Here is a 23123-nt window from a genome sequence, read left to right on the forward strand (position 1 = left end):
AAAATGCTGTTCCTTTTTAAAATAGCAAAAAGCCATCCTTGCTGTGGTGATAATGGTTTTCCGCTGATTCTTTGGTGCAGTGCATCTAAACGCTGTGCCAAAGAAACGGCGTGACACGGTCCACCATGCAGTCAGGTGTTCAGTGTGACACTGGCATTGGGGAGGTGTCGGGGTGGCTGGCATACGGTTGCCACATCCCCACTCCAGCCCAATACCGGTGTTTAGTGCCAGTCTGTATAGCCCCTTAGGCAACACAATAATAATGAAGAACATCTAAGTTAACTTGGGGGGGGGGGAGGAGGGAATTGTATTACTAAGTAATTTGTCACATATAATACATTTTCACAATTATTAGACACTTCATAAAGGAAGCACTCTTGTACATTAGTTGTGATAAAATGCTTGGCTTCTTCAGTCTAAGGAATCCACAGTTGATAAAAGCAAAGTCCCTCCTTTAAGATTTCTTGAGACTTTCAAAGAAGATCCATAAACAAACAGCAAAACAGAACACAACACAATGATTTCACCAAACAAAGACTATTTAAATACAGTTTTTCATAATGAGTAATCAAACAAATTAAAAGACTTAATCATTCATTAAAGTATAGAAACTATGTATTTTTCCCATAGGAGAAACAAGTAACAAAAGAGAGTCATTGTAACAAACATGCTATTAACCCCCTTATAGCTGTTCATTATAATGAACAGGTCAGGTTTCTAACCTAAAATCTTTCTGGTTGAAGTAAAGATTTAGCAACAAAACTCACAGTGATTTAAATGTAGGGATCAGTAGCTGCTAACAAATTCAGTGGATTAAGTTTTAAAGTATCTGCTAATTTATGAAAGCTACTAGACTGCAGAGACACTGGCCACAATCCAGAAATGTACATGTACCAGACAAATATATACAAGTTGTTTTCTCTTTCAGCTTTTCATGTATTAAACTACTACAGGAGTTTTATTTTTTTAATGTTCAAGTTTACAAAATATTTTGCTGTCTCTATTGCATGCGTAAAGGAACGGTGGTGGTACATAGCACAGGTGGCATGAAAGTGGATTGCCAAAATATTTAATTAAATAAATCTTTAGTTGCACACAAACCTGGCTCACAAGCACAACAGCACTTTCATATGTAAGATTTGTTCTAAAATCCTTGTTAGATCTAAACAGTTAGGTGGGTTTGCAAATAAAGATCCATGCATCCTCATGACTGTCATTTATCCATCATACTGAAGTCATGATGAGTGAGCGTGAGGAGGTTGGGAGAAAAGAGAGAAACTGATGAGAGGTTTGATTGGGTTTCTATATAACTCCAGGAATGAAAGGATAGTTTTAAGGTAAAAGGAAATCTAGGAATGTGACATTTACCTGTCTGTGCAGCTGACTGTCCTACACTTCCCTGGTCCTCTAATTCATTTTCTTCTACTGTCAGGGAAAAATAAAACAAACAAACAAAAATAATGTTAGATGAGTGCTGTAAGGTATTCCATGCACACACATCATTCACTACTTTGTTTTTAAGGCCAACAATGTCCCCTCTTCATGGTAAAGGCAAATTCTGCCTAGCTGCCTGCCTGACTCACAATATAACAATTTAAACTAAGTGGCTTTATAGACAACTCCAAAAAAATATTGTTGATAGTAAGAAAATTCAAGCATCAGAAATGGTAACCAGTATAAACAGTATCCTGTGTTGAAAACTCTTAACACTGTAGACATCAGGTATGTGTACTTCCTTAAATTCTTCAGTGATTTTTAAATTGCCAAGAAAAATATTTTAGGGTTTTGTGCATTAAAATTGTCTGCCTAGTGCACAGCTCTCTTTATCTTGACTGCAGAACTGTCAATTCCAGCAAGCCTTCCATTTTGGCTGAGTAATGATCAGTTGCACTGCAACTATTCCTACAATTTACATTTGGCTGTAGCATCTGAGTTGGGCTCTGGAGCAATTTGTAGGGGAGGGAAGGCATGATGACAAAGAGAAATGTGAAGTAGAATTGCCTTTCTTTCTCTCATTTGCTCTCTTTTTCTCTTTTGAAAACAAAAAACCCTCCTTAACAAAAATCACTTAGTATTCTGATTTGAATGAACAGTAGAAAAAAAGTGGGCCTGTTTTCCAATTTGGGGGATTTTAAGTTTCCTTGGTCATATACAGTGGTACCCCGGGTTACGAAAGTAATTCGTTCCGCGGCGCCCTTCGTAACCTGAAAGATTTCGCAACCCGAAAAAGCCATAGCCGCTAGCGCTGGAAGCCGCGATTTCGTGCGAAAAAGCGCCAAAAAGCACCAAAAATTTTTTCGTAAGCCGGAAAAAAAACGTAACCCGGAACAGTTTTTTCCTATGGAATTTTTTCGTATCCTGGAAATTTCGTAACGCGGTGCTTTCGTATCCCGGGGTACCACTGTATTAGGAAGTGGTCTTGAAACCAAGATAGACATAGAAACAAATCCTTGGCAAACATGCAAACAGTTGCTTAGTCAGATGTTTAAGTCTAACAAGCTGGATGTGGTACCAGCAGGTATTTGATACCAAAAACATTCCATGGAGGCATTATATGTTATGCCTTATTACCTAATATAACTTTTACTTGTATTCTGATATTAGTTGTTCTACGGAACCAACCATATAAGGCAGAAGGGGAGAAATAACCTAAATATGAATGTGAATGACAAGAGTATTATCAAACATAATTAAGAATATCTAGCCAGAGAGTTTCCCTTTTGGGACCGCAGCTCTCATGAGCACCCCCTTTTAACCTGCTTAATGCAAAGCACACACATTTCAAGCAGCCTGTGGATATATGTACACATTCTCTCTCTCTCTCACACACACACACACACTCATACACACACACACACACACACACACACACTTCTATTTAAATATGTTGGCCTTATCACTGCTTGTGGTAACCAAGTATAGCTTTGTAGCAGTGAAGCTGAAACCTCTCTCTGAACCCATCCCAATTCTTTGTACCCATTTCTCAAACTTCTGACCTCATTAAGAGTCAACAATTTCATTTTGAGAAATGCTAAGAAACTTCTATAAAAAGTGGTAGCACACAGCAAAAAGTTAGATGTCACAAAAACAAGGAGCAAAAGATTGGAGATAGAATGGTGGGAAAGGTTCAGTCACCGTGTGTGTGTGTGTGTGTGTGTGTGAAGGAAACAGCCTGGTATACATTTGTCTGTAACAAATTTTGTATCAGGAAGATTCCTAGATGAAACTCCCTCTCAACCCACCTGAAGTGGGATTGGGGAAGGCAAATCTGTCCAAAAAGGCTGGAGCGCTTTTGGCAAGCCAACTTCTGGCTAGCAAATATCAAATAAAACTTTCTAAACCTATCAAGCCCATCTAACAGATCAGGAGGGTGCAGAAGACATTAGGTCATGGACTCCATTAGGGCAAACCAAGCAGTCTAGATGCCATTCTAGAAAGAAGAAATAATAATACAAAATGCTGCTTGCCTGATAAGCCTGCTTTCTGGCACTGGATGGCAAAACATAGTATGAATGGGAAAGAGGGACACTGTGAAATCCCTTCATATAGACAGAAGTGTGGAAAACTGTCCCTTGAACCTAGACTGTATTAAACTGGGATGAGACTTAGTCCTGCCAGTCTTGGTTTCTCAGTCAACTCTGAGAAAACTTGTGAACTCTGCATAAAAACAATTTCAAACAGCAGGAATATCTAAGAAGAACACTCCACATAAATGCTGTGTGTTTGTAGGAATAGAACAAGAGGCAACAGTGATATTCTGGCCTTACTTTGCAGCAGGCCCACTTGAAAGAAAATTTATCCCACTTCTTCCCTGCTGAGTACAATATTCAGAAGTTCAGTTAGATGGAAAACTCCCTGCTTTGCTTCTCTCCCACTGGCAACTGTGGGGAACGATTAGTTACTTATTTTTAACTGTTTCTTGACATACACTACAGTGAAGCATGGTTAACAGTTGACAGTGCTCATGTGGGTGTGTCAAATTTTAAGTGTACATTAGGCTTTGGCTACAGCTGTATATTGCCAGGGAGAGGGCATTTCTCATGAAAAGGTGTTTACTTTTTCTTCTAGGATTTTGTGTGGTTCCCAAAATAAATGAACAATCCAAAAATTGTTCAAATTTTAATGAAGAGTTATGCAGTTGACCATCCGTATTCATGGGCTCTTCATCTATGGAGTCAGTCATGCACATCCCTGGATACTGTGAAAATATCACACATCACAAATAAAGAATCCAAACAGCAAAACTTTATTTTACCATTTTATTCAAAGAACACTATTTTACTCCACCACTTTATAATGGGACTTGAGCATCCACAGGGGATCCCAGAACCAAAGCTCAGTGGATGCTAAGGGTCCACTTTCTAAGTAAACTGTACAGCTAAGAAAAACGTAATATGTAAATATGATAAAACAAATCAGGAATTTAGGGGCGGTACAGACTGCCCTTTTGCACCATGCTGGCGCCAATTTTAGGGTTAGGGACTGCGCAGCAACTGCACAGTCCCTAACCCTAGCATGGTGTGGCGGCACTATAATGGCGGTATCCCATCCATATGGGTGCAGCCATTGTAACATCATGCATGTGCCATGTCCAAATGGTGTGGTGCGGACGTGATGTCTCTATGCTGCCCCAGGCCACTTATGGTGGCCTGGTGGTCCGCGCAGAAAAGAGCTTCAAAATGGAGCACCTTTTCGGTGCATACTTCATTGGCACAGCAACCAAATACCCACGCCAACATGCAGAGGGGAAAGGGGCCGCCTCTTTCTCCTCTGTAGCGCCGGACCTGTCGGGTTGCAATGGTTGTTTAAAAATTCAGGGCAACCCTTTTTCCAGGACAAAGAGAAACAGTATTTTGCCGCTTCTCTTTGGCCTGAAAAATATGGGATTGGAGCCACAGTGGCTGCTGGTGATGTTGCCCTAGCCCCAATCTGGCATGAACAGGGACGGCTGCAGGCCACCCCTATTGGGTGGTCTGTACTGCACCTCACACATCCTAATTTCAAAGACTTCAGTGCTACCTGCTTAAATTTTAGTAAACCTAAGTCATTAAACTTGATACTGAGACTTAAGCAAGTCATGCAAGGCTGCCCATGAGACACTGCTGGGGATTTTTTTCTTATATCAAAGTTATCAACTAAACAGCCAGTTCAAGCATTTTCTTAGTGGCCATTCTGAAGAAGAGAAATGAGCCTCATCCTTTGATATTGGTTACAAAATCCCTTAAAGATCCACACTGCAGAAGGAACTCAGCAGTCAACCTGCCAATGCCAGAGCTCCTTAATAGCTACTGTGGTGTTAGCATCCTGCTTGTACTGGCAGATGTCGGTTAAGTAGCACTTGATAAGATCAATTTAACCTTACACTCACTTTGCAGATTTGGCCTATGCAAAATTACTAAAACAAAACTTAAGGAATAGAGATGAAGTAACATCAAAATATGGTAGCTTCTACCAGTGGTTTGCTGTGCTCAATTTGTTGTCTCCCTTAAATATGCCATCCATATGCTGATGACACACTACTTTCTCCTTTTCATCTAAACTATCCTAATTCTAAACCAGTATCTGATGTATGTAATGGTCTAGAAGAGGGTGGACAACATGAACTTAATCCATACAAGACATTCAGTCAGATCAAGGAAAAGGGATTTGACCTGTGCTGGATGGGATCACACACCCCTTGTAGACTCAGGTGCATTGTTTACCTTCAGTCCTAAATATAACCCTGAACTTTGATGCCCAGACTTCAGTGACTAAGAATTATTGCCTTCTGCTAGCTGAGGCTTGTGTACCAACTATGCCTGTTTCTGAGAAATCTAATACTAATGTACATTTTAACTACAGGAATACAATACCATGCTGTATGTGAGGATGCCTTTCAGGAGTGTTTAGATACTTTGGCTGTTCCAGAATTCCGTAGAAAGAATTTTAACCAGATCCAAGCCAATGTACCCAAAGAGCAGTAATCTCCCATACAAATCTTCTTGGACTCTGATCTCTTGAAGAGCAGAGTATCTCATGGTCCCGCCACACTCAGAAGCGTATTTGGCAGGGATATGAGTAAGGTCTCTCTAAAAGGTTATTGGTAGGCTGTGAAACTCCTTTGCCAAGGGAGGTTAGGTTGGATCTTTCCTTGCTGTCAATCTGCCTTTGGGAGGCAGGCATTTGACAGTCAAGCTAGGTTTCTGTAAGAGTGAGTTTAATGTGACCAGATGCCACCTTCCCTCATAGTTTTTCCTTCATGGTTTTTAATAACTTAGAGGTCTGATGACTGAGGGGTGAAATATATGGGCAGGAAAATGTGGCTTGAAGATGCCTTTTCTGAAAATGATCCCAGTCTCCACCAACCACACTATTGGCTGGCTCCAAGCAGGGACGTAGCCAAGGGGGGGTTCTTGGGGTCCGGACCCCCCCCCTTCCATTAGAAAAATGAATTGTCTGTGCTGCTGCACCGCTGCTCCCAAGCCCCATTATAATGGTGACACTTAGTCTGGACCCTCCCTTCCTAAAATCCTGGCTACGTCCCTGCTCCAAGGTGGCTGGAGTGCACATGTCATGACCACATGGTGTGGCTTCAAACAACACCACTGGGTACTTTTCTTTTTTTGGTTCTCCACACCATTCTTGCATGCAGCTTGCATGGCCATCCCTGTTAACCTGCACACAGTCTCATGTACTTTGCTCCACCGGGGCAGGGCATTAGAGCAGAGGTGTGCCCATGCAGATGCTGGAAATATCCAAGCATGCCCCTCTTCACCTCCCCTTTCCATTGCATTACATTCAAAGAAAAAGAGAAAGAGCACAATCAAGATATCATGATAGTGCCTAGTCTATTTGCATTTTTGTCTGTATGGAGCATTGTTTTGATAACACTAATCGTTGTCTCTAGTTTTCTCTATGCTCAATACTTCGCTGCATAAAATAACTATTGAATTGTAGTCCCAGCTAGCAGCTTCCATGGACAGCCTTGAAAGGTAAGACACAAAATTGTTAAGCACCCCCAAAAACTCAAATACTGCAATACTGGCCAACACAGATAAACAGCAAACACTGATAAAGAAGTAAAACTGAATCCCTATCAGCAATTCAGTCCATAACAGCCAACTAATCACTAACACCTGCTAATCAACCACACCAAAGGCTACAGAGTGATAGGCCTTCATCCATCATATCATAATGCCATAAGTCTGCCTGAAGCCAAAGAATGGCTTCAGAATTCCAATGTGTTCCCCTGCACACAAGATGGGAATGGGCTATGTGTTAAATAACTCTCTCATTTTCCATCCAAACAAAATAAGTGTATTTTGGGGGGTTTTGCCCAAGCTATTAACATAGCAAGAGTTGAGTCTAGTTTACACAAAAGTTATCTGAAGGTGGAAGGTACCATATATACTCAATTATAATTTGACCTCATGTATAAGTCAAGGGCAGGTTTTGGGACCAAAATTATGGATTTTTATATGACCCATGGATAAGTCAAGGGTAAAATGTAGGAGCATATAACAAAGGGTGAAGCAAAGGAAAATAATGCTAAAGAATTTTTAAAATGTGAACAGGTGTAACTATTTGTGCTCACTCTAAAAGCTGGATGGAAGAGGAGCGAACTACAGTAAATGGTAGCTGTGCAATATATGGGTCAGGCAATCAAGTGTGGACAGGGCTAAAATAAGCTGACCCAGTTTTTCTGGGTCAATTTGTTGACTAAAATTTCTAGACTTATATATGAGCATAAACAGCATACATCATTGGGGAAAAATCAGCACAGAACCTTTTGAATATTATATATTCCAAGCTACTTTCCACAACTGCTTGCTAACTTCTGGATAGCTACTTCATGACATGATACCTGTTTCTCTGAATGGAATAAATGCATGTCCTGCAACCTCACATTCAATTGGGTGAACTTTACAAAATGCTATGTATGGTGCAATGACTGCTGCTTCCAAAACTGTATTTGCTCAGGACAGAAATGTATACTACAGGACACAGGACAATCTTCTCTGATATGAGATATTGAAGAAAAGAATGGAGGAAGGGCAACAGGTAGGTTTTAAATTTGCAAAATAGACTACAAAGTTGTTCTGCACCAACTAGATGTATTTAAATTAGGAAAAAGGATTGACAATGAAGTGACAATGAGATAGGAATATTATCTAGATGTTAATACTTTACTATTTCCCAATACTAGTAGCAGCTTCATACAGTAGGACCTTGTTATCCACTGGTGTTTGGTTCCAGGATCCCCATGGATAACAAAATCCATGGATGCTCAAGCCCCATTAAATATAATGGCAGAGCAAAATGGTGTCACTTATATAAACTGGAAAATCAAGGTTTGCTGTTTGGAATTTACATTATTTTGAATATTTTCAAAGCTGTGGACCCTTGAATCTGTATTTAAAAGATCTGTGGATAAGAAGGGCTGACTGTACTTCATGCAACTATTATATCAGCTACTTATATTCTAGAGACTGGCTACATGTTAAATTTTTACTTTGCAAATACAAATCAGCTCTTCTGGAGACTCTTTTCATCCACAAATTATCACACTCGATTCATGTAAACTACAACAGCCCACTGCCCATATCTGAACTGTAGGAAATGTTGCCTGTAGATTACCCGATCCAAGAAAAGTTAGCTAAAAAAAATTCTGTGCACAGCCCTATCTCCTATCAAGAGTGAGAGCCTCTTGCACTTCCGATGTAGGATTAAAGCTACAAAGTGACAGCTTGAAGAGAGCCTCTGTAAGTCCTTGTTTCAGAGATGTGATATCCTATGAAATAAGGGAACATCCAAATTTGAGCAAGTGTTTAGTAAAGCCCACAGAGGATAAAAACATTATTTTCCCTTTGCTATAGGAACACAGGCTATACATTTGATTAGGCTAGCTTTTAAATAAGGTCAGGTTTTAAAATGTGCTGTTGAAGCTTAACAGAGAAAAGAATTGAGAAAACAATGGGTAAAAACAACACTGTAAGAATACAGTGAGAAAGTACATTTAAACTTAAAGAAAATCCTTTATGGACTACAAAGACTGTGATTTATTATATTTATGCCAAAACAAACTATAATAAAAATAAAAGCTTTGGATAATTGAAAATGTCTATTTTCTTCTACACAAGGAAGGTTAATAAATTTTTAAAAGATACCTACTGCCCTGAATGGCTGAAGCTTTTTTCAGCTTGTTAAACAAAGTAAGAGAAGCAACTTAGCCCAAAATAAACTATAAAAATACATTGCTATTGATTTAATACCCTTCCTAAAAAGGTTTCCTTAAGGAACATGAAATAAAATAAATCTAAAACAGCAACAATGGTTGCTGGATGTAGAAGAGGAGAAAAGATTTTGATCTAATACAATAGTCCAGAATTTATATATATATTTGCATGCATTTTGCATTTCTTGCAGTTCAATAAATATTTGGTAAACCCTCCTGTGCATAAAGATTAGAAGTTCTTTGGTCTTTTCACCCACCTTACACAAGTCTCTTCCCACAAGAATGACAAATTTGCAAGGAAAAAATGCATTCAATCTGCATGTTTGAGTAGTATCAGCAGACAAGTAATAGAGACACTAGACATATTAGCATAATCAATACACAATTTACAGAGCTACCCAGACAGAACAGAAGTGGTATGTGCATGCCATTATTTTACCATCTACAAATTACTGTAATTTCTGGAAGCATCTTTATGCGTTTTCCCTCCCCTGCCTGTTCATGTAAAGCTAATAAGACTCAGAGACTGCCCCCCTCCATTCTTCAAAAAGAAACATTTTAGAAATAGACACTTAAGAACCAGAACAGGAAATGTATGTTAATTCTCTTCCCTTCCAGGAAGTTCAATGGGAGATGAGAATATTTTGCTATTTAAATATTGTTTAATAAGGTTTCCTGATACATGCAAAACTGCAACTGATTCAAACCAGAGCATTCAGGGAAGATTAACTGCAGGATGAAGTACCCATGTAAAACAGAGCATGAAATAGTTCCACTTTGGCCAGTTTACAAATTCACCTATTCTCCCTTCCTCCTTGAAAATGTCTCTGAACAAAATACATTTTCAAGCATCTGTAGGTAACCATATTTTACAGATCTTCTAATGTTTGCCTTTCTTTCCCCATGACTTCTATTATTTCTGGAAATATCATCAAGGATTAAATATGTACATTTAGGGCCCAAAACAGGCAAAAAGTGCCACCTTTGGGCCGATCTGGGGGCATGGCACACAGATGACACATACCTCCGGATCAGGCTGAAGCCATGTCATGGCCATCTAAGGTGGCCCAAACCCAGCCACAAAAGAATCACGAAAAAAGCATTCCTTGCCAATGGTCCATTGTGGACCATGGTGGTGACCAGCTTTGGGACTGTGGCATCTGGTCGCCACCGTCCCGCTCCACTCAGGGCTTGCTTGTAGCTGAAGCTGCCAGAGGTAGCTCCAAGCTGCCCATCTGTTTGAGACTTAGAAGCAGTGGTAGGGGGTGTGGGGGGTGCAGACTGCACAAGGTGACAGCCTAAGGGACGGAGACATCTCTGCTCCTCAAACATCAACCTTTTTGGCAGAAACAGGCTGAGATGAGCAGCAGAATCCACCTTGTCTCAAACATGCATTCTGCCCAAATATTCCATCCATTAGACCACTTATGCTGAAGTTGATATTATTTGAGGTTCAACCAATGAAAGAGACTTCAACCAACTAACTGCTTTGCTTTTAATGTAACTGCAAACTAATTAACTGAGTACAATAAAATTACAGTATCTCAATAAAGGTCATATTTTTAGGTTGTTGAATTAACCGCAAATACCATCTATTACTAGGTCATTTTTAATTCATTGCCTAAATTAAGGATGATTAGTAGATCAGTAAAAAAACCAAAACAACTCTCAGAACTAAAATGTTTTCTGTACATGTTCCTTCCTCCAGCTGTAAAGAAAATCAGCTAGAAAATACCTGAAGAACTCAAATTAATTGCAAGGCAGAAAAATGGGAGGCACAAAGACCATCAACTGATCAATAAAAATATGTATAAATTTAAAGAAACCTTTATACATACATAAGCAGAGAGGCAGAGAGACAGACAGAACCATCTGATTTATATTTATGGCTTGAGGTTAGAAATCAGGTGCCCTGTGCAATTTCTAACCAGTTAAGATAAACACAGCCCAAGAACCATTTCTGGCTAACTACTAGCGACTCAGGGCTTGTCTACATTGTTTATAAACCCCAAATCCCCCCTGGCTTCACTGCATGCTATACACACACAGAGAGACACACACAAACCACACATACACCCCAAAACCAGGTCCAAGCTGTTTACACAAAATCTGGATACAATTTGGGGTTTCTAGAAAATCCAGAGCAAAATGTGGCAACAATAGCCAGCTGTCTTGCCATGCAGTCCCTGTCCCTGCAAGCAGTCCTATTTAGTCGCTTTGCAGGTGCAAGTCACTCCGATGTCAAAACGAGGCTAGGTACCACCAGCGGGCTTGCAGGGAGAGCATGGGAAGTCAGCCATTTGCTCTTCACCAAAAAAACCCACAGCAGGTAAGAGATGGGAATTTGGGGCCAGGATATTGCAGGGACAGCCTGGTGTATTCTGGCAGATGTATACAAGTCCGCAGTAAAGATTCTGGTTATTGCTACTTCACCATCTCTTGAGCTCTTGTCATGAAACAGTTAGGCACAAACACTGAGACAATATTTGGATTGGTGGGTCACAACTGCAGGCCTAAATTAGCTCAATAATGGGGTGCCACTTAATTAACTAGACAGGGTTCACAGAAAAGAATCACATACTGTATTTAAATGTATAGCTAATTCAGGGTTTGCCATTATCCATGTGAATTTGCCATTAATTAACACAATAAGGAAGTTAACCATTCAGTTTCTCTACCAGATTGGGAAATCAAATCATGGTTTTTGTGGGGCTTATGATAATGGAGGACCACACAAGCCACTGTGGCATAACAAAGGGTTTGTAAGGCCTCATTGACCAGCCTGTGTCATAGTTAGGCCTACACATTGCCTGTTCAGCCCTACACCTAAGGAAGCACCTTGATTGGGGTAAATGTCTCTTCAGGTATAGTTCTCTACCCATGAAATCATTCTCATGAATTGTCCAGGGAAGGGACAGGCCGTAAGCCTATTGGTGGGACTGACAGAACTTCCCTTCTGTGTCTTCTATCAATATGTCAGATGGTGATGGTGTGTGTATGTGTGTGCATGTGCGCACATGCCATCAGGTCATGAACCCATGAATTGCACAGGATTTTCTTAGGCAAGAATATTCAGGGGTGGCTTTCTTCCTCTGACATACAGTCTAGAGCACCTGGTATTCATTAACAATCCTCCATTCAAGTACTAATCAAGGCTGACCCTGTTTGGTTCCAAGATTATACAGGTATCCTCTCCCGACTGCAAGCTTCAACCTTAAATGTTGACTTGGAAACACTAACCTCACAGGGTTACAGAGATAGTTAACTTCTTTACCATAATGACAATCAAGAAAGCTAAAGAGAAGTAAATTGGTGGCTCTTTTACTCAGTTGTTCAATGCATTTGAATGTGTGAATTGGGGATCCTAATTTGTATTTGCATTTGAATTGGGGATCTAATTTGCATTCCCTGCAGAATTTAAAGACCATGTAAAGAACAGATTTGCAATCTTAAACTTAATTGACTGAGAACTCTAACAAGAAATCAGGACCTAAAGAGGGATATTGTTGAAGAAGAATATAAAATCTCTGCCATACAGAAAGAAAAAGCTTCACTGGATGACTGATAAAACCCTTCAAACATCTGAGAACATCCAAGAAGCAAAAGTAAAAGGAGACAGAAATAGGATCAGGATTCTGAATGCAACTATTCAGCAACTTGTGCATAGGGACAAAGAGAAGGCAACAACAACAACAAGACAGAACATGAGATCTCTTCCCTAAAAGCTGTGAAATTAAAGAGAAATTTAAATCAAGAGTAGGGATGCTTTCTGACTAACAAGGAAACACCTTCTATTATCAGGAAACAATAAAAAGGCAAAGGAAGAAAATAACTTTAGTATTAAAATTAAAAAGATGAAGGGATAACAGACTAATCCAAGGAAAAACCTTGTAATAAGGAAACCACATTTTCAGAAAGCTAAATAGAAGCTGCTCTCAAAACACATAGAAGAAGGAGGAGAGAATCCTCAAAAGCAGATGGCTTAGTGGTAGATCAAGAGAGATGATGATGATGATGATGATGATAATAATAATAATAGGATTTATTTATATACCGCCCAATCACTGGGAATCCGAGCGGTTTACAACAGAGGGGATAATAGATGGTTCCCTGCCCTCAGGCTTACACTCTAAAAGACACAACACAAAAGGAGAAGGGAATGGTGAGGGGATCAGGTCCAGCATTCTTCTCTCCCTCTGAGGCCTGGACCAAGGCAGGTGGACCAGAGGGAGGGCTCTTCTTCTTCCAGGCAGGCCTGGTGGAGCCTGCCTCTCTCTCCCTCAAGATGGTGGATGATGGGAGGGCTTGTCTTCTTCCAGGCAGGCCTGGTGGAGCTAGCCTGTCTCTCTCTCCCTCAAGATGGTGGGTGAAGATGGAATCCATCCACATGCTAACCAAAATCTGCTAACCAATATGGAAAACAAAACAGAAGCCCACAAACTAGAAATAGTCAATATACATTTCAATCTCCAAGAATGGGGACAATAGGATTATAGTAACCACCAGAGCAATGCATTCACCTCCCACACAAGCAAAGTGATGCTCAAGATTTTACAATAAAGACTTTTACCATACATGGTAGAAGAATGCTGGATGTCCAAGCTGAGTTCAGAAAAGAAAGCAGCACAACACGTCATATTGACAAGACATACTGGCTAATGGAGCACACCAAGTATTTCAGAAGGAAAAAAATCACGCATCATAAATTACAGCAAAGCCTGTGATTTTGTAGCTCATGAAAAACTATGGACTGCACTAAAAGGAAACAGTGTGCCACAGCATTTGATTATCCTGATGCATAATCTATACTCGATGAGATCCAAGAGTCTGTCAGGCATACTCAGGCATGTCAGGACAGGTTACAGAGAAACAGATTGGCTTACAGTTGGTCAGGAGATTGAACATCATATCTATTTAATTTTTATATAGAACATATACATAAAATGTGGAAGAGTTGTGAAATGAGCATTAACTTAAGACATGTAAATAACACTACCTGTATATTACCAGAAGAAAATACGGAAGACTTGGAATGAATATTGTTGAAAATTAAGGAAGAAGGTTCAAAAGCAGGTTTGTTGTTGTTGTGTACCTTCAAGTCATTTCCAACTTATAGCAACCCTAAGGCATACCTATCATCGTGTTTTCTTGACAACTTTCTTCAGAAGAGGTTGACCATTGCCATCCTCTGAGGCTGAGAGCATGTGACCTGCCCAAGGTCATCCAGTGGGTTTCATGTCCAAGCCAGAATCTGAACTCTGTTCTCCAGATTCATAGTTCAATGCTCAAATCACTGAACCACACAGGTTTACAGCTGAATATTATGAAAATAAAAATAATGTCCAAAAGATTATTTACATAGCTTAAACATCTAAGATGAAGACGTCAAAACAAAGATTTTCTCTATACCTTGTATATCTCAATCAAATGGAGCTGTAGTCAAGAAATCAAGATTTGGAAGGAGAGATATGATGAAATTAGATAATATCTTCAAGTGCAAAGATATATCATTAAACACCAGTCAGAATCATCCATGCCATAATATTTCCCATTTCTGTATGTTTGTGAAGGCTGGGCAGTGAGGAAAGATGACAGGAAGGAATTTACCACAGACTGCCAAGAACAGATAAATGAGTTGTAGAACAAATTAGGTCTAAACTCACACTAGAAACCAAAATAACTAACATGAGACTATTGTAATCTGGATGGCCCTTGTGGTCTTTTCCAACTCTATGATTCTATTATTCTACATCATGAAATAAACACAACTCAGTGGAATTGTCACTGAGGTAGAAGACAGGAAAAAACAGGAAAATACAGTGCAGCCTTGCCTTATGGAGGGGATTCGTTCCGAACTCCTCCGCATAAGGCAAATACTGTGTATGCTTGAGCTCCATTGAAAATAATGGGGCTCGTGCATTATGCACGGTGTGCCACCATAGGCACGTGCACCATTGCAACCCCCATCGCATGGCTTTCAGCGTAAGATGAAAGTCATGTATAAGGTGCCCACGTATGACGCACTGTAGTATTAAAGATAGATTGACTCAAGTAAAGAAATCACAGCCCTGAGCTTGCAAGCAGGGCTACTGATGATCAGGGATCTTGGAGGTCTCTCAGTCATAGGGTCACAATTAAGATGAAGCCAGTTCATGCTCATGAAATCAGAAAAAAAGGTGCTGCTAATTTCATCAAATTGACGTGGTACAAAGATGTAGGTTTTTTATATATGGCTTTACCATATATAGTGGCCAGGACTAAGGGCTGAAACAGACAGCCTGGTAAAGCCACCTTCCAGGTGAAGTAGGAAAGTGGTGATTAGATGCTGCACTTCCCCAAGACGTCTTGAAACCACCCAGCTTCAAGACACTCTGGTGGTGCAGCATTTATGCACCACACACTGCTGGAGCATCTTGCAATTGGTTTCAAGTGAGGCAGGAATACCTGGCTTTTTGCCAGCCAAAAAATGAGTGGATCTTTGCCGCTCCTTTTTCGGCCAGCTTCAAGGTGGATTGGGGCCACATCATGTGGTTGCTGCTGCCCCAATCTGGCTTCGGCCCCTTCAGGGTGGTCTGTTTCCTCTCTGTAACAGCAATGGTTTCCCAGAGGACTTTTTCATCTGCTATCCCCAGACTGTGGAATGATCGGCCGGAGGAGATACAACAGCTGAAAATGCTGACAACATTTAAAACAGCATTAAAGACAAATATCTTCTGGCAGGTCTACCCAGTCAGTTTTAAATCATGACATTTTAATTGGTATATTTTAAAGAATGTACTATATGTGTATATTTAAATGGTTATATAACATTGTACTTTAACTGTTGGTTTTATGTATTCTTAAAATTGTGTTTATATTTTAACGTGTTGTACCCTGCCTTGAGAAAAGGCAAGAAAGAAATAACAATTTGTTGTTGTTGTTTACAGACAGCATAATTGATAACTTACACTTGTGTCTTGGCAAGGAATAGTGTACTCATATACATTCTCTAAGTTTGAATTCTAAAGAGAACTTTAGAAAGCCACTTTAGAGAGCTGGCTCTCCACCTAACGAAGGAAGAATGGGAGGAGAGCATGAGAAGACAGACAGAAACATGATCAAACCTGATGTGAGGAAATTTACTACTTCCCCAGTAGTACCCTTTATCCATCTCGTCTTGTACATGACCACCCTTCCTTCACAAGTGCTTTCGGGGGACATTATGGAGACACGAGAGGCTGCCGTGGTAACACTCAACTTATCTTCTCTGATCTTGCTTATCTTTCTACTTTCTATCTTGGTTTTCAAGTACCGGTATGTGAATGTTTATTTCTATTTATTTTCTATTGTGTCTTTCTCTTGACACAGGATCCAAGGCAGCTTACAATAAATTAAAACCAGTACAGTTATGATCTTATTATGCAAAAATTAAAAACTATCGAAGAATTATTTTAAAAGCACAAAGTTAAAACAAAATTTAAAAAGCACATTTCAACACAATAAACATCTCTTCTGCCACATGAAGGTGTGTCTAAATAAGGTTTTTGCTTACCAATGGAAAGAGAGACAGAGCCCAATAAAAACTTCTGCAGGAAGGAGTTTTGCAGCCTGGAAGCAGCAACTGTGTAGTTCTGTTTGTGGTAACACTGAACTGGATTTCACTTGCTTAAATGCAGTAGTGCTACCAATTTCCATGATACTGTCGCTAATGCAGGGGTGGCTAACTGACACATGGCCAGGGACCACTTTTCAGGTTGCTAAATACTTGAGGGCCTTGCTTTTTGTTTCCGGATGGATGTCTAAAGGTTCTCTTGAAAATTAAAAATATATTAAAAGGATAATTTTAACCAAAATAAATGTTAATTAGTTAATGAACTGAATTTAAAATTTCCCACTTATTATTAAGAAATAAAATCCCCAGTCAAATATGATAATTAGTTATATTTATATTTAAATGTACCAAAATTCACTGTAATATACAGTAGGCCCTTCATATTGGTGGGCTGGTGATCCATGGATTTGGCCAATGAGTATGGATGTGTCAACATGCACCACGGTGCTGTTGAATCTTAGATCACAAGCTGAAGATGAGTCAACAGTGTGATGCAGCAGCTTAAAAAGCCAATGCAATTCTAGGCTGCATCAACAGGAATAGTGTCTAGACTGAGGGAAGTAATAGTACTGTACCACTATATTTTTCTTCGGTCAGACGTCTGGAATACTGTGTCCAGTTCACAATCCAAGAAGGATATTAACAAGCAGGAATGGGTCAGGAGAAAGTGACCAAAATGGTAGAAGGTCTGGAAACTATCCCCTAGGAAACTGTGTATGTTTAGCCTGGATATGAAAGGTTAAGAGATGGCAAGATAGCCATATTTAAATATTTGAAAGCATGTCATATGGAAGATGGAGCAAGTTTGTTTTCTGCTGCCCCAGAGATTAGAACATGGAACAATAGATTCAGGAAGAAACCACAAGGGCCATCCAGTCCAACTACTTGCCAGAATGCACAGTCAAAGCACACCTGACAGATAGCCATCCATTAAAAACCTCCAAAGAAGGTGACTCCACCACTCTGCAGCTGTGTGTTCCACTGTCAAACAGCTCAGCTCTGTGATTTTATAAAATTATACACAACCTGACAAAGCTGTGTGTAATTCACAGCTTCATCATGTATCCCAATTACGCCCAAATGTGTGTGGTTGCACATGCCTTTAAGTCGTCTGTTGATTTATGGTGACCCCATGAATTTCATAGGGTTTTCTTTGGCAAGGAATACTCAGAGCTGAAAATACAGGAAATACATCAACATTCTATAGATTTTCCCATTCTGACCCAGAGTTTGGAAAAGTTACTTTTTTAGACTTACATCTCCCAGAATTCTCCAGCTAGCATAACTAGCCCTATTGACTAGACATGACTGGTAATTTTAATCTTTCAAAAGTAATTCCCATGCTTATTTTTTTCATGATATATGAACAACAGTGGTACTTGCATCAAAGCAAATATTTACATAGCACATTGGTTTAGTGGAAACAATGTAAAATAAGCAGCATGGAAATGTTAAATGAAAGTAAGATCATTGGATAGCAACTTTCAGGGCAGGATCAATAAATGAAAAACTTCCTCCCCACTTGTTCTTTCCCCAAAACAAAATTCTTCTCTACCCAGACTTAGGGATACAACTAAATGTAAACAGTCGTATCCATTCTTACTGGGAAGTAAGAATTACAGACCACAGTGGGACTTTCCTTTTCCTAAACCTGCTAATTATTGGGCTCATTATTTCTTTCCTCTTGGTAATAGCATGCCATTTCAAAATAGAAAACCAGACATCAGCCATTGACCATGTGTGAAAGTGATGAAAATGTGACACATACTGTAGATGCTGTCATAATATGTAGAAGAATGCAGCATGAGAACTATAAACTGAATGTGAGAAACTATGGATCAAATATGTACCCTAATGCAACACCAGCCAATTTCACACATGTACATTGTTGTAAAAAACCTGGAGGTAAAATACAGCAAAGAGTAGAGTAGCATCACAGAATAATATTTAAGAATGCACCTGGTAAAGGCTAAAAGTTTAAAATCATGTGGAAAGGCACTAAACAAAGCATTGACACATACACAGCTACAAAATCAACCAATTCTTTACCCCACATGGTAACCACTATCTGGTTCACAGGTTCAAAGAAACCTACTTCCTATACCACTCTATTTTCACAGTCTATATGCTGCCCTATGTACTCATATTTGGAGGGTTAGAATCTTTGGGCAGAGAACAAATTTCCTTTAATTGGTTAATTAAAACTTTATACATATTCAGTATATATAGTTCAATATATCTATTCTGTTGTTTAATATGTCTGTTTCAGCAGTGTCTGCAAGAACAGCTAGTAAAAAATATTACAAGTAAATTCTTAAATATCAATAAAATATAAATCTGTATTTCAGCAGGGAAAAAAGAGAGACAAGTCAAAATCAATTTAACTGTTATTTAATAAGGAATGGGAAAATGCATTTCCTTACCTAGTGCTGAAACAACACCAATGTGAGCACCAAAGCATGGCAACCTCCTGAAACTATAAGACAGGGGCCACATCTTGTAAGGCCCTGATCCCCACTGTAAGCTCCCGTATTTCAGATACCAGAGGTACTGGGAGACAATACTCACACTGTGTGGGTGGGTATACATGAAATTGTTATTAAAAAGAGATAAGATTGATTCATGGAGCAGAATACTGTCAATGGCTACTAGATATGAAGACTATTTACTGGCTTCAGGACTTGAGGCTATATGCTTCTGAATACCAGTTGCTGGAGAAAAACAGTGGCATGTGCCTACCACATTCATATGCAGCTTATCTTCTCAGAGGTATCTTTTTGATCATTGCTGTAAAGTGGACTACACAGTCTTTGGTATGGTTTAACAGGGCTCTTCTTACATTCTTGAGAAGCAACACTTCTGCTAGCCAAGTTTAAAGCCCAACTGCTTTGAAGATGAGCAGCAAAACTTTGTACTGTGGTTGGAAACCTATGTACAAAGTCTTATGTAATTGAGGGGTGAAACACACTGCTCCTTTCCACCACCATCCGGGCAGCTTCAGAGTGTGGTGTTCTGATGCCGCATGCTCTGAAGCCACCCAGAAGCCAACTTCATGCCGCCCAGCTGTTGACACGTGTGCCAGCCTCCAAGTGCTCTGGCAGCACAGCATTTACACACTGCACACCACCGGAGCCTCTGAGCACTCTGAGGTGGGGTGGAAAAGCCAGCTTTTTGCCAACACAAAAAAATTGTGGCTATTTTCCACTTCTTTTTGGGATGGCAAAAAACTGGATTGTGGCTGTGGCATGCGGTCACCATGGTCCCAATCTGTCTTTCTCAGGGGCAGTCTGTTTTAGATGGGTCCCAAAAATAACTAGGGCATCTGGCTGCTACACTAGATGTGCCCTTTCCTAGAGCTGAAGGATCTAAAGATGGTAATGCACGTGGGTAAGATCAAGGCTGGACTTTTGCAATGCACTGTATATTGGTCTACCTCTGTAACAAGTTTGGAAAGTTCAATTAATTCAAAATACAGCACCCTGATTGGTTACTGGGAAACTTAACTTAATCTAAACTTTAGAAACATAGATTAATAAGCCTTCACTAATTTTTAAAAAAATCATATTACATCTAGAAAAAACCCTCAAAACCTTGTCCTTACACAGGTAGTTAGAAAGGTTCAGGAAACATGACTAGGGAAGCCAATTATCACAGTAGCAACTGTTAGCAACTTAGAGAAGACTGTTGACAAATACTAGTCATTTCATCACCAAATTATCCCATGTCTTAGGTGTTTTAAGAAAGTTTGTTTTAAGTCTCAGACAAAAACCAAACAGGGGCAAAGGAAAGAATGTTCCCACATCCAATAAGTGTTCCTCCTAAAGGATAATAAAATAAGAAATGTCCACTGACACAGAAAATATAAACAAGAGTAGAGGATGATTATAATAAATATATGCATATAATATAAATACTTATGCACCCTACTGCACAATGGCAGAGCAGAAAACCCAGCCAGCACACTTAGATGTGGTTAAGAGACTGAAAACCATCAGAGATCAAGGATGGAGGTGGCCAGTCTGGTGATAGGGCAGTCCCACCATCCAGTTGGGAGTTCCCTATTGCACTCTGCAGATCCACCCTGTCCTGTCCTGACTCCTAAAAAAAAGTGATGTTGCTCATAGTTGCTGCACTGGTGCAGAATATAGGCTGTTGTACCACCAGGCCAATGGAAAGGAACGACTTGCATAAGGAGTAAAGTTACTTATTCAGTGATACAATTTATACTACTCTTGGTTACTTGAACCTACAAAAAAAAATATACCATGTAATACAGCAAGAATATTAATAAAGAGTCTGCAATACCTTGCCGAATGAGCCACATGTACAAAGCTATGTTATCCAATTGCTGCACAAGTTATTGCTCACTGGGATCATGTTCAGCTTGCCCATTTTATGAGGCCTTGATCATGAGAAGGGAATCCTGGGGTATATATTTGATTTGAAAGTGTTGCCTTCCCTGCTGTGTGCCAGCCATTGAAACAGAAATCTCATACAGTACTGACAGAATATAAAAAGACCTTAGTTTGAAATTTTACTACTAGGGGAAAAGGATGTTTCAGAAATCTTTCTTGATAAAGACCCATTATTGAAGTGTCATGTCTCTTAAATTACTGCTTGGTCATTTTCAACAACGCACTGCAAAACATGTTAACACTAAATTCTGAGACAGGTAAGATCTGAGACAACAAATCACGAATCCCTAACCTAGTTAATGCTCATTGAGGCATGAGTGGGGAAACTGGGTCTCCAGGTGTTTCTATAGCTATATCTCTCATCATCCTTAAGTATAGGCCACGCTGGCTAGAGCAGATGAGGATTGGGAGTCCAAAAACATCTGGCACACCACAGGTTTCTCATCTCTGATCTAAACATGTTTTTTTAGTTCCCATCCCATCATCACTGAGAAGCAGAGACCCTAAAAACTCCACAGTAACATGATAGAATTTGCTGATGGATAAGAGCACTAGGTACAATGAAAAAGGGTATTGTAATGTTGAGTCAAAAATAGGAAGATGGTATAAAGCAGATCTGATAGCACTCCATATATGCATGACCACCAGCTTGACTCAATTGCCATTGTCTGATCAGAATTTAGCATGCTATTAAAAAGGACCATCCTTTTTCTGCCATGGAGACATGACCTGCCTTTATTGGAAACCTCCCGGACAAACTATTCACTTTTTAAAATAACTTGTAGCACCCGCCCCCTCCACACTAAAAGCACTTCAAGATGGACAAAGCCATTATATATTTTTTGGCTTTTTTGACAGTATTTGAGAGTCCCAGGAATGGAACTAGACCGCAAACCTGTTCTAAGTTTTTGCCCCTTGTCCTAACACTATGGCTGCATTCAGAGATTTGAGCTATGAAAAATAGGTGGCAAGCATAACATTCTAATCACCATTATTTCTTGGAATTTTTAATATTTAGAAATAGAGAGTTTTTAGAATTCTTAACAAAGCTTACATTTATAGTAGTCTGTATATTTATTAATCAGATTGGGTTGGTAGTGTGCCCTTAAATAGTTGACTGAAGCTATAATAATAATAATAATAATAATAATAATAATAATAAGAAGAAGAAGAAGAAGAATACAGTGGGTTCATTGATATCTGTTGGGTTCCAGGACTCTCTGTGGATACCAAAATCAGTTGATGCTCAAGTCCCATTAAATACAATGAAAAAGTAAAATGATGTCTCTTATATAAAATGATTGAATCGATGTTTGCTTTTTAAAATTTATATATTTTTTAATATATTTAAGCCATGGATAGTTCAAGGTATGGATATAAAATCTGTGGATATGGAAGGCTGACTGTATACAAATATGCATACTAGGAAATTCAACATAATGGAATGATGGGGATGAGTTTAATGTGCACATCCAAAATGGAATATTTACCAAAAGATTTTACTAAACTAGCACAACCTTTATATTTGCTTTAGTCAATCAGTTCTAACACTTTTTTTTACTGTTAACAATGTACAGTTCAGCAGATTTTTAAAAGGTAGGTAATTTTGTCCATATTGAAGTGCTTACAATAAGTGTAGTAAATGTTGTTTCATACATAACATGAAGTATCTATTTTCCTCAACCACAGCACTTCCTCACTTTTAAAATATAAACTACCCATAATGGCTCAAATAAGCAAGGAGAGTAAGCAGGTCATTGGACTGCATTTCTTCTTTAAAGGCAAACAGAACTCTTCTTTTCATCTAAAGGTATAAAGGAAAAATGATATTCAAAGTTCATGGACATTATTACTATCTGGGAGGGATTGCTCAGCAGTACAGTCCATGTTTTGCACATGCAAT

The 23123-nt window shown here is 39.3% G+C and overlaps 1 protein-coding gene across 1 annotated transcript in view; it reads right to left on the reverse strand.

The window, feature by feature from the left end:
• The window catches only part of LOC121917442 (zinc finger protein 521-like), a 371849-nt gene that overhangs the window by 339692 nt on the left and 9034 nt on the right, over nt 1-23123 (reverse strand). Inside the window, 1 exon segment of the mRNA XM_042443417.1 lies at nt 1369-1425. Coding sequence (XP_042299351.1) covers nt 1369-1425 — 57 coding nt within the window.

Source organism: Sceloporus undulatus, unplaced genomic scaffold (genome assembly GCF_019175285.1).
Source record: "Sceloporus undulatus isolate JIND9_A2432 ecotype Alabama unplaced genomic scaffold, SceUnd_v1.1 scaffold_18, whole genome shotgun sequence".
Classification (NCBI taxonomy): Eukaryota; Metazoa; Chordata; class Lepidosauria; order Squamata; family Phrynosomatidae; genus Sceloporus; species Sceloporus undulatus.